At 42.5% G+C, this 13,254-nt stretch overlaps 1 protein-coding gene across 1 annotated transcript in view; it reads right to left on the reverse strand.

Moving 5' to 3' along the window:
* LOC134225479 (small conductance calcium-activated potassium channel protein) overlaps window positions 1-13,254 on the reverse strand; it is a 634,818-nt gene that overhangs the window by 164,450 nt on the left and 457,114 nt on the right. Inside the window, exon 4 of the mRNA XM_062705584.1 lies at window positions 7,481-7,576. Coding sequence (XP_062561568.1) covers window positions 7,481-7,576 — 96 coding nt within the window. The remainder of the gene's footprint in view (window positions 1-7,480; window positions 7,577-13,254) is intronic.

The raw sequence follows: 13,254 nt of genomic DNA on the forward strand, positions 1-13,254 counted from the left end.
AAAACAATAGTGGTCCAAGATTATTGCCTTGTGGTACTCCAGATGAAGTAACGAAAGGATCCGAAAGAGATGATCCGAATTTCACACGCAATGCTCTATCCGTCAGATATGACCTGAACCAATCAACGCATGCAGTGGAAACGCCCAGCTTCCAAGTAGAATTAATGATCCTAAGTAGTAGATCCTAAGTAGAATTCGATGATCCACTCGGTTGCAAGCAGCCTTGACATCTAAGTATACCGCATCCACTTGACTCCCAGCGTCAAGAGCTGGGAGTCAAGTGGATGCGGTATACGATTTCCAGCAAAAGGGAAACGTTCTGGTTCGAAGAGAGATATTGAAGATGTTTGCTAACGGTTCAATTAGAGCAGCTCAACACCGGCGCATCAAAGCAGCGGGTATACCATCCGGCCAAGCAAAAAATGAAAACTTTAGTTTCTGAATCGCTCGGTACACATCCTCATCACTGATGGGAAAAATGTCTAAATCTAGAACATCACGAGGGGTGCCACGAGAAGCTTCAATGGCACAATGGAGTGGAGCTGTGAAGTCGTTGAAGGATGTCTTGAACTGTGTAGCAAATAGTTTGCATTTGTCAGCGTGAGTATCAGCTGAAATACCACCCAGTTGCATCATCGTAGGAAGACCATTTTCGTTCCGTTTGGACCTAACAAACGACCAGAATTGCTTGGGATTCCATCGTAGATTTCGTTGTGTGCGACAGATGTATCGGGAGTACAAAAGCTGATTTTAACTTCTGTACGCATTGCTAGCAATATTGAACTGCTGCTTGTTGTACGTGGAACGATAATTGCAGTATCTACGAAGTGCAGAGGAATGATGGTGTATAAGTGTTCGTAATCTGTTGTTGAACAATGCGGGCTTTCGTACAGCTCCAACAATCGGAACATGAATAGCAAATGCACGATCAATAGTATCGGTGAAAAAAATCACGGCAACGTCAACGCAATTACATGAATTGATGCGACTCTTATCAACTGCAATCAGCATTTCATACAGCGCGGAGTAATCTGTTTTTCGGAAGTCATAACTGCTCGAATCATGTCCAGACTCAAAAGTAGTTGGGGGCACATACGGCAACTCCAAGGTAAGCGGAGGGTGGATGACATCAACAGGTGTTCACGGTTCAACATGGTATATTGCGCAATTTGGCAACACTGTATCGTTTGCCAGTACGAAATCAAGTACACAACCATCTGAGTTAGCAATAGAGTTGATCTGAGTCAATCCATGGAAATTGAGTCCATCCGACAATGCACAGCTGGTGCCAGATAGTCGAGAACGGATCAAGTCAACAGACGGATAAGAGTAGTTTCGGTTGATTCTAGATGGCGTTAAATATCATCAAGATTATTCATGCGAACAGGTGGTAAGTATAAGACCTCAATGCTGATAATGTATCCAGGCATAATGACTCGAACCCACCACTGTTCGAAGGTATCACTGACGACAGCAGGTTCACGGACACACTTAAACTTCGATAAAACTCCGATGAGTATACCACCACCACCCCGAGTAACACACTTGTCACATATCAGTCACTGTGACTCATATGCGATCAAATCCAGTCACATTGGAGTTGCTGCAACCAAATCGATCTGAACTGTGCTACTAGGGACGGGTTTTACAGCTATTCAAGGGATTGCGTTCTAAACAACGTGTAGTGACATCCGAAAAACTGTGCTGAGTGTATAGCGTCGTCGAGCCAAGTTTCGGTTAATACAACGACATCGCAATCTTCTTCGCTTACTGCCAAAAAAAGTAATCGATTTTTACACGAAGTCCGCGAACATTTTGATAATAAAACGCGAAAACCACCGTGAATTCAGCGTACTGGGATACTGGAGTGCATTAGATGTGGTAGGAGAGCGGTAAACCACGTCATTGTTTGCGTACGCAAGATCTAGGTGTTGAAGAAGCATCCGAATCAGCGGGATCAGCAGCAACAGGCACCGATGAGCTGCGGTTTGAGGGAGCATCAAGGGAAGAAACATCACGACTTGAAGCGTACTTGCCTGACAACACAGGCTGGAAGCCCCTTTCACCAGCCTCGATCGCAGGACCAGGACGACTGGGAAGGCAGTATAATATCAGGCACGACTGGGATGGGCGTCCTGGTGAATCCAAATTCGTTCTCGGGTTTTCAAAATTCTGTGTAAAAGAAGAAACAGGGATACCGACATCTTCTTTGATGATGTCAGCGGGTTGCGTAGTTAAAAGATGATAATCAGATGTTCCAGTGGTTCGATCGAAACTAACGATTGGGTGTTCGGTGCACTGGAAGTCGAAAATTGATGCAGCAACGGAAGTTCACTGAAAGCAGAGTACTTGCCTGTATTAGGAGTGTGGAAGACCCTCAATTCCAGAACAATTCCAACTTGTACAAAAATCACAAAAAAAGCTACATCGATCTTGCTTTGCAAAATCGTGAAGTCTGAGACGTCCCTAGCGAAGTTTTACATCTAATAGAAGTGACCGTTTTGTTTAGAGTGTCAGGATGCTAGAAGATTCTAAGACATGTCCAACTTGTCCAAAATCACCCAAAATAAGCTAAAAAAAATCCAGTTTTGAAAAATCATGGAGTTTGAGATGTCGCAAGCAAATGATCAAAAACGGTCATTCTCCCAGGAGCATTAGGATAGCTGAAGATCTCGGAACATGTCCAACTTGCACAGATTTTTTTCAAAATGAGCTCCATTGATCTTCTTTTGCAGAATAATGGATCTTCAGATGACGCAAGCGAGGCTTTAAAGTGATAAAAAATGGCAATTTTCCTCGGGGGCATCATTCCTGAAAATTCCGGAACATGTCAAACTTCTGCAGAAACTATCAGAATAGCTCCATTGATCTTGATTCACAACATCATGAAGTTTGGAAATGTTTGAGATTTTATACGATTAAAAATGGCCATTTTACCCGGAGGACAATTGATCTTGTTTTGCAGATTCATAAAGTTTGAGATGTCGCAAGCAAGGCTTCATAAATGATCAAAACTGGCTATTTTCCCCGGGGACACTTTTCCGGAAAATACGGAATATGTCCAACTGGTTCAAAAACCCTCAAAATGAGCTCCATTGATTTTGTTTTTCAAAATCATGAGGCCATTTGGCCGAATGCCACTAGGCCGAACAAACCATTAGGCCGAAACCCATCTGGCTGAAAGTCATTTGGCCGAAAGGGTCATTTGGCCGAAAGGGTCGTTTGGCCGAAAGGGTCGTTTGACCGAAAGGGTAATTTGGCCGAAAGGGTCATTAGGCCGAAAGAGTCATTAGGCCGAAGGGTCATTTGGCCGAAAGGGCCATTTGGCCGAAATAGTCATTTGGCAGAAAGGGTCATTAGGCCGAAAGGGTCATTTGGCCGAAAGGGTCGTGATGAGAGGCGCGAAGTGAGTAATGAGACGTCTCACTACCCACTTCGCACTACTCATTTATTTACAGTGAGAAGTGAGAAATGTGGAGAGAGAAGTGAGACGTCTCACTTCTCACTCCTCATTTCTTACTGTAAAAAATGAGTAGTGCGAAGTGGGTAGTGAGACGTCTCACTACTCAACTTCGTGCTCCTTTTTTTACAGTGAGAAGTGAGAAATGTGAAGTGACAAGTGAGTCTCACTTCTCTTTCCTCATTTATCACTTCTCGCTGTAAATGGTCAGAAGCGCGAAGTGAGTAGTGAGATGTCTCACTACTCACTTCACGCTCCTAATTTTTACAGTGAGAGGTGAGCAATGAGGAATAAAAATTAAAACGTCTCTCTTCTTAATCCTAATTTCCCACTTTTTAAATGACCTATTCGGCCAAATGGATCTTTTGGCCTAATGGCTATTTCGGCCAAATGACCCTTTCGGCCTAATGACCTATTCGGCAAAACGACCTTTTTGGCCAAACGGCCCTTTCGGCCAAATGACCCTTTCGGCCAAACGACTCTTTCGGCCAAATGACCCTTTCGGCCAAATGACTCTTTCAGCCAAACGACCCTTTCGGCCAAACGATCTTTTCGGCCAAATGACCCTTTCGGTCAAATGACCCTTTCGGTCAAATGACCCTTTCGACCCAATGACTTTCGGCCCAATGGTCTGTTCGGCCAAATGCTATATTCGGACAGACATCTTTCGGCCTAGTGGTATTCCGGAACATTCCCGCCCAAGTAACATTTCAAGTTTTATTCCGCTCTAGGAATGGTTTTCAAGATCAATTTATAAGATCTAACAATAAAACCAAATAATACACGGCAACCTTCTGATGACCTCTATAAGAGTAACATATTACCAAGTGGCCCTCTCCAGATAACCACTATAAACCTATTATAAGAGCATTAAGAAACCCTTTTTAAACCACCCGCAAAAAAGGGAATTTGGCTGCGGCAGCTGTCAAAATGTTGATTTGAAAATAGAGAAACAAAACTTTTCAGAAAAATAATAACAAAATGGATTGTTGATGGAAGTTATGATGATGACAACAAAATAATATTTTTTTCAGATTGTTTTTTTTTTATTTATTATCATTGAAAGTAAGTGCGCTTTTAATTTTATGGTCAAAGCTGGGGAAAAAATAAGGTTGAATACCACGCGCCGGCAGTATAACGTAGTTCAGGGAAATAAATCGAAAATATTTATTACCACAACATTTAGGATGTCCACTAAATCGATTATTACTTTTGCCCAAATTATTTATAAATAAAATTATTTATCAGAAAACGTATGATACGCGGTTTGTTTGTTTGTTTGTTTGTGTATTTACGACACGTTACACCAGAAGGGTGCATTTGTGTCGGGGAGCGGTTTTTGGCATACGCGGTGAAAATGTCGTTAAATCATGCAGTTCGGTGATATATTTCACTGACTGCGAAATGCTACTTCATTTTCAATATGGCCATCGTGGAATTTGATGAGAAAATTTTCGCTTTTATTAAACAGCGTCATAAACTCTTCGCAATGCAAACATTCTTATGGGGGAAATTCATTTGACCACATTATGACCAAAAATCTGAGGTTTATTCGAGCGTTGAAAATTGGATTTATTACGCTCTTCAGCACAATCATAGATCTGTTTATATAATCAATAGACATTTGACGTTTGAAGCTTTTTTTCAGCAGATTTATAAGAGTTTTATTGATAACAATAAGAGCGCCAATGAAACTTAGCAAATAGCTTGGTGGTTGCTGTCATAAGTCTGCAATAAGAATTAGATAAATCCAAGAAGCATGGAAATTGTTACTTGGGCGGACACGTCCAACTTGTCCAAAAGCTATCAAGTTGGTCTCAATTGAACTTGATATGCACAAGTTATGATTTTTTTTAGTGATTATATGAAAGCATGAATCGTACGATCAGACTATTAGGGCTTACACTTCTTCAGCAATTTTGATTGAATAACAATTATTTTGGTTGAATCAAAAGCAAACTCATAAAAAATCACAATCATTAATTGAATATTCCATAACTTTTTTTCAGAGAAAATAAATATAAACGTAACTTGAGAACATTAAAAATGCTTATAGTTTTCAAACACTGACAAGCAACCCCAATCACCCTGTACATTACGCTAGATCCATCTTCAACTGATAAACGCAACTATAGAAATTTCAGTCAGATCCGTCAAGTCTAAGTGGGTGCTCAAGAAGCATGAAATTTATATGGGAGAAATCGACTAGATATATAGGAAGACGCAACTTTCCATTATTTTACCTCTTGGTGGCGCTCCAGTCATTCAATCCAGCTCATTAGTGAAATTTACTCTCTTTATTTTATCACAAAGAGGCTCCTGAAAACCGAGAGTGATTTTGTCAAAAATGTAGAGTAAGACGTGCGTCTACAAAGCAAGACCATGCTGAGGGTGGCTGGGTTCGATTCCCGGTGCCGGTCTAGGCAGTTTTCGGGTTGAAAATTGTCTTGGCTTCCCTGGGCATAAAAGTATCATCGTGTTAGCCTCATGATATACGAAAGCAGAAATAGTAACTTGGCTTAGAAACCTCGCAGTTAATAACTGTGGAAGTGCTTAATGAACAGGCGGCGGTGTTCCAGTGTGCGGATGTAATACCGATAAGAAGAAGAAGAAGAAGATATAGGTGGCTTCGTTGACAGCCGATCGACGACGGACCAGATCTTTACTGTACGGCAAATCCTTCAAAAATGCCGTGAATATCAGGTCCCAACGCATAATCTGTTAATCAATTTCAAGTCGGCATACGACAGTATAGACCACATAGAGCTATAGAAAATCATGGACGAGAAAAGCTCTCCCGGGAAGCTCACGAGTCTGATCAAAGCAACAATGCGGGTGGTGTGCAAAGCTGTGTGAAGATTTCGGGCGAGTACTCCAGTTCGTTTGAATCGTGCCGGGGACTAAGCAAGGTGATGGACTTCCGTGCCTGTTGTTCAACATTGCGCTAGAATGTGTTATGCCGGATGTGATTTTCAACAGATCATTGATATGGACATTGTCAGCCGAACATTTGCAAAGGTGCCAGAACTGTTCACCCACCAGAAACGTGAAGCAACAAATCTTGGACTGGTGATGAATGCATCAAAGACAAAGTACATGCTTGTGGGCGCAACCGAGCGCGACAGGGCCCGTCCGCCTGGGAAGCAGTGTTACGATAGACGGGGATACCTTCGAGGTGGTCGAGGAATTCGTCTAACTTGGATCCTTGCTAACGGCTGATAACAATGTTAGTCGGGAAATACGAAGGCGCATCATCTGTGGAAGTCTGGCCTACTACGGGCTCCAGAAGAAACTGCGGTCATAAAAGATTCGCCAGCGCACCAAATGTGATATGTACAAGACGCTAATAAGACCGGTAGTCTTCTACGGACACGAAACATGGACAATGCTTGAGGAGGACTTGCAAGCACTCGGAGTATTCGAGAGACGGGTGCTTAGGACCAACTTTGGCTGTGTGCAAGAAGACGGTGTGTGGCGGCGAAGAATGAACCACGAGCTTGCCCAGCTCTACAGCGAACCCAGTATCCAGAAGGTAGCTAAAGCCGGAAGGGTACGATGGGCAGGACATGTTGTAAGAATCCTGAACAGCAACCCTGCGAAGATGGTGTTCGTTTCCTTTCCGGCAGGTACGATACGGCGTGGAGCGCAGCGAACGAGGTGGGCAGACCAAGTGCAAAACGACTTGGCGAGCGTGGATGGAGAGATGTGGCATCAAATCGTGTATGTATTGTGGTTTCAAATTGTTGATTCGTTGTTATCTGTTTAGATGTTAACTAAATAAATGAAATTATAGTAAAATACTGAAATTAATTATCGGGTCAACCACACCCCAACTTGACTGCACAATTATTTGATACAAGGAAAATCTCATTCCAAATTTGAACTTAATAGTTTTTAAACCCCTTCTGACAAGAATAGCATTCAATCTTCCAAAGCTGCTATTTGACCACTGCATAATAATGTTTATGATGAAAAACGTGAAATATACATACGCTGGTGTGTAAGGGTATGAGCATTTACCTGAACTTCCAAGGCGTGGTAGGCTACGATGAGCCCGAGTAAAATCACAGTCGATACGGATATTAACGTTTTTAAAGCAGTTGAATAAAAAGATGCCTGTGAACAGAGAAAAGGAGAACAATATTAGATGAGAGAAATATGTTATACTTTCTTACTTATTCCGCTCTGATTTTATGTGATGTTTAAAAAAATCTGTTTGGATACGAACACATAAATTTATGATCATGAATATGTGTAAATAAAAAAATCACACGTTATTTAAAGATTGTAAGAAAATACAAATTATCTCTGCAGAGTGATAGATCTGCTCTACTTTGGGCTGCATAAATTTCTGTAAGTCTCATTGGTTTGTACACACACGTACATACATAACTTGGGTCGACAATGGGTCTTCAGACAAACATACGATCAAAGTTCATATTCGAGGACAATAAAGTCTCTATCGAGCATCAGCTGATATTTTGACGAGGGAACATCGTGACATGTTGATAAATAAATTTGGAATCATTTCACGTGAAATAAAAAAAATCAAGCTTTTAAAAAGCTTTCAGTTAAGACCCACGTAACAGCAAAGCACAAGACAACCGCAAGCAAGCTCCAAATCTCAACAGTTCCGCCACATAATTAATAATATTCAAATATATGATGATTGTCTTTCTACTTTCCATGACGTTAAATTCAACATGTTATTTACCCACATAAAAAATCGTTTCAGTTGAATGTGACTAAGTAGCTCAATTAGTGACTACACACAGCACGGCATTTGCAGAGTCTGACTCGCGGTAAAAGCACTTCACTGACGTTGCTCTTTTATGGCAGAGTTGGGCTTTCGACAGGTGTCATTTTTATGATCTTATTCACGGTTCGTCGTTGCTGCTGCGCCGCGCCGTCTGAAACCGACAATCATCACCAAAGAGGGGCAGTGCTAGGTCATAATCCTTGTGGGGCTTGGTGAAGTAGACTCTTGCTTGCGGTGTGGCTCTAAATAATGAGGCCTCCTAATGGAGCACCGTGCCGTCATGAATGAGTTCTCTCATGAGGATAAATTCAATGTCGGTCATGGTGTATGTCAACCTGTAGTTAGTCGTTTGGAATGACGAGACAACATAAATGAAGGATACAAAAGTTGGGTGGTTGGAAGACGTTTAAGAATAGGGCTTATAATTTATGATACTATCCAGATGAATGCTGAAATCTGGTTTCAAAGGATTTTTGAAGGCCACATACGTATTATATGGAATTAATGACTTAGCATGAACGGGGTTACTCTTGAAATCGGTTTCGAATTGATATAAAAATCAATTGTAAACTAGTTCACATGCAGTTGGTACGAACCTTGGAACCGTAAAACCGTCAAATGATAGCAGAAGAACAATTACCAGTTAGACTGGAAAAATTCACTCCGCCAAAAAAGAAGAAATTTTGTTACATTTTTGCCTTTCTCGTATACTTCTTCTTCTTATTGGCATTACATCCTCACACTGGAACAGAGCCGCCTCGCAGCTTAGTGTTCATTAAGCACTTCCACAGTTATTAACTGCGAGGTTTCTAAGCCAGGTTACCATTTTTGCATTCGTATATCATGAGGCTAACACGATGATACTTTTATGCCCAGGGAAGTCGAGACGATTTCCAATCCGAAAATTGTCTAGACCGGCAACGGGAATCGAACCCAGCCACCCTTAGTATGGTCTTGCTTTGTAGCCGCGCGTCTTACTGCACGGCTAAGGAGGGCCCCTTCTCGTATACTAAGTATACGGTAAAGGCTATATTTACTACGCTCTGCTACCATGCCTCATCCGCCGATCTCTAGAACAGCTAATTTTGCAACTGCTCGTTTTTTCACACCTGTGCTAGTCCGCACCATCACCGACCGTATTCTTCCGTCTTCTCCAATAAATACGTTCTCAATAACTCCACGTTCCCAATTTCTTCGCTTTTCCGTATCTGCTACATACACCAAATCTCCAACAGCTATCGGTTTCCTTTCTTCGAACCATTTCGTTCTTCGATTCATCGTGGGCAGATATTCCCGTTGCCAACGACTCCATAACTCTTCCGCCAGATACTGTGCTTGACTGTAACTGCTACGTAACCTGTCTGCCAACTCAACCGGATTACGCGACGGTATACCCTCTACCAAAGAGCAACTCCGTAAAAAATGGTTCGGAGTTAAAGCCTCTTTGTCTTCTTGTACGTTAGTAGATACATACGTTAACGGTCGCGAGTTGATCAAATTCTCAGCTTCCACAAGTGCTGTTTGCAGAATTTCATCAGTCAATTTCTCCCCATTTATGAATACCAACATCGCCTCCTTCACAGAACGAACCATGCGTTCCCACACTCCTCCCATGTGTGGGGCAGATGGGGGATTGAACGTCCACGATGTCTCTGCGCCGGTAAACGTATCGGCACATACAGAGTTGATTGCCCGTATCTGTTCTGCCAAATCTTTGCTTGCTCCTATGAAATTGGTCCCATTGTCGGAGAAAATTTCAAGTGGACTTCCTCGCCGCTTCACGAATCTTCGAATTGCCATTTTACAAGACTCGGTTGTCAAGCTGTGCACTAATTCCAAGTGAATGGCTCGCACCGTCATACAGGTGAATAACGCAACCCATCTCTTCTCACGTCTTCTTCCAACCGTCACTTCCAGTGGTCCAAAGTAATCTAATCCGGTGTACGAAAATGGGTGCTCATTGACCGCCATTCGAGATTTCGGAAGTGGTGCCATTCTAGGGACTATTGGTTTCGCCTTTTGTATCTTACACCACAAGCAATCTCGAGCGACCCTTTCGGCCAAAGACCTTAGACGTGGGATATAAAATCGCTGAAGCACTTCATTAGCCACCATCTCTCGACTTCCATGAGCACATAGTTGATGGTAAAATTCCACCAGCTTTTTTGAAATTATATGCTGTTTTGGTAGAATAATTGGAAATCTCACATCAAATGCCGTATAGCTTGCTACTTTCGTTCTACCTTCCATTCGCAATACACCGAATTCGTCCAAAAACGGTGAAAGTTTGTATAGCACACTGTTCTTCTCAATCGGTCTTTGGCGATCTGCGGATAACTCCTGATTCTTTATTAGTGTCTTCACCTCGTCGGTAAACTCTTCACCTTGTGCCATGCGCCACAGACAATTTTCGGCCAAAAAATATTCCTCTTTTCGCAATGGTACTATATCTGATGGAACCTTCGATGCGCCATTCTTCAATGTTAGTATAGCTTCAATGGGAAATTTGCTTATTTTGCGCCGACAATTCGACATAAATCGATACATTGTTGCCACCGTCCGTACTAGCACTTTCCACTTCGAAATATGTTCCACTCTCGCTAATGGTACGTCTGGCAGCACGACGTCATGAAACAGTACACCAGCTCGTAATTCTTCTACAACGTCCGACGATGTTTGTCGTTGTTCTGGCCAATCTTCTAATGATTTGTACAAAAAATCTGGACCACAAAACCATCTGCTATCTGTACTCATCTGTGTTGAAGATCCCCATTTGGTGACATCATCTGCGGCATTACTCTTCGTGGGAACCCAACACCAATCATCAGGACTAGTGACGTCAAGTATCTCTCCGACTCGATGAGCCACGTATGGTTTATATCGCCTCACGTCTGATTTCACCCACGATATTACCGCTTTGGAATCCGTCCAAACAAATTTCCTATTTACTATGAACGAATGGTTTTCACATATAGACTTTAATAACCTGGCTCCTAATACGGCTGCCTCTAATTCTTTCCTCGGGATTGAAAGATATTGTAAAGGCGCAACTTTAGCCTTTGCCTCTACGAAAGCGCAGTGAACATTCGCGCCATCTGTAAACCGGAAGTAGGCCACGCATCCAAAAGCATCCTCTCCAGCATCTGTGAATACATGAAGCTGTACTTCATCATAAGCCTCAGGGCCCATCATTCCAAGGTAACAGCGAGGAACACGTATGTTTTTAAGCAATGGAAACAATTGTGTCCAACGTAACCATCGTTCGTAGTGTGTTGTTCCTAGTTTTTCATCCCAACCAATACCACTGCGCCATAAGTCTTGCATCAAAATACGACCATGGATCAATAATGGTGCCAGAAACTGTTTCGGGTCAAACATACTCATGACACAGCGTAAGGCAATCCGTTTCGTAGGCCAAGCTCCATCTTGCATATAAGGGCGCAGATCATCCTTTACATCTGTAGAAAACCTAAACGCGTCCTCGTCTGGTCGCCACATTACTCCAAGGACTCTTTCGGTATCAGCACCACTCATATCAAGGGATTTCATTGTGTTGTTGGCTGCTTCTCCGAGTTCTTCTATCACCCTAACGGAATTACTCATCCAGTTTCGAATTTCAAATCCCGCATTAGCGTGTATTGTTCTAACATCTTTCGCTCTTACTACTGCCTCATCTTCCGTATCTACACTATCAAAGTAATCGTCGACATAATGTTTTCGTAGTACGGCGTCAGCAGCCGCTGGATCCACCCGTAGATGTTGTCGAGCGTTGAAATTTTTTACAAATTGGGCCATGCATGGGGAACAGCGGGCACCAAAAATAACCACATTCATCACATAGGTAGATATCCGGTTGACAGTTTTGATCTGATCGAAAGAGAAAACGTTGAGCTTGTTGATCCTCACAACGTACCCGGATTTGGTGAAACATCTCCTTAAGGTCACCTCCGAAAGCCACTTTTCGTTCACGGAAGCCGTTGATTACTGCGGACAGCGAAGAAGCTAGATCTGGACCTTTCAGTAAGCAATCATTGAAAGACACACCATTAACTTTTGCGGCGGCATCCCACACCATCCTTATTTTTCCGGGTTTTTCGGGTTTACTACATAACTTAAGGGCAGATACCAACACTGTTCTTGTGGCGTCTGTAGAAGTTCACTCTGGGTGATCCTGTGAGCGTAACCTTTAGTCACATACTCTTGAATCTGATTTTGCAGGATATCTCTTATTTCTGGATTTTTGTTCAAACGAATTTCGAGATTCTTCAGCCGCTTAAACGCCATAGAATAGCTATCCGGAAATCTTGGAACACCATCTTTCCAAAGTAGACCAATCTCAAACCGACCACCAATAAGCTTCACTGTCTTTTCTAGGATTTCCCTCGCCCGACAATCCTCCTTCGACTCGAGTGGAACTGGAGAAACACCTACGGCTTCAAGTTGATAATTTTCCCGCATCATCTGATTTAACTCCCGGTCTGCTAGACTACACTCCTCACAAATGCATCGATGGTGACCCAAGAAGTGCACATCTGCTACCATGTTGGGTCGTGGTCCGTACACCGTCCAACCCAGCTTACATTCAACTGCAATCGGCTGCCCCTTAATTCCAATCCGTGAATCCAACGGAGCAATAAGATGCATGACAACATGCAACATTCCAATCAACAACTTAGGAGTATCTAACTCGTAGCTTATTATATCTACACCTGCCAGATGTTAAAAATCTGCTGTCAAATGTTCTGAATCCAACTTTTGAGCAGGAAGATCTAGCTTTCTGACTGTCCTTGCTACGCAAAGATCATAATTTCTTCTATTTTTTCCCGAAATCTTCATCTCCACGTTCCTCGAATGAGTCTCCATTCGTCTGATTCCATTTGTCCAACACATTTCGAATGGTTCACGTGGTCCTTTTAGATTCAAATCCTCAGCTACCTCGCTGTCGATCAGAGACGTGGAAGACCCTTCATCCACTAGAGATAAGACTTCCACTTTCTTCTGTTCACTGGATAACACGACGGGTATTATGCGAAAT

This window comes from Armigeres subalbatus, chromosome 3 (genome assembly GCF_024139115.2).
Source record: "Armigeres subalbatus isolate Guangzhou_Male chromosome 3, GZ_Asu_2, whole genome shotgun sequence".
In the NCBI taxonomy this organism is placed as follows: Eukaryota; Metazoa; Arthropoda; class Insecta; order Diptera; family Culicidae; genus Armigeres; species Armigeres subalbatus.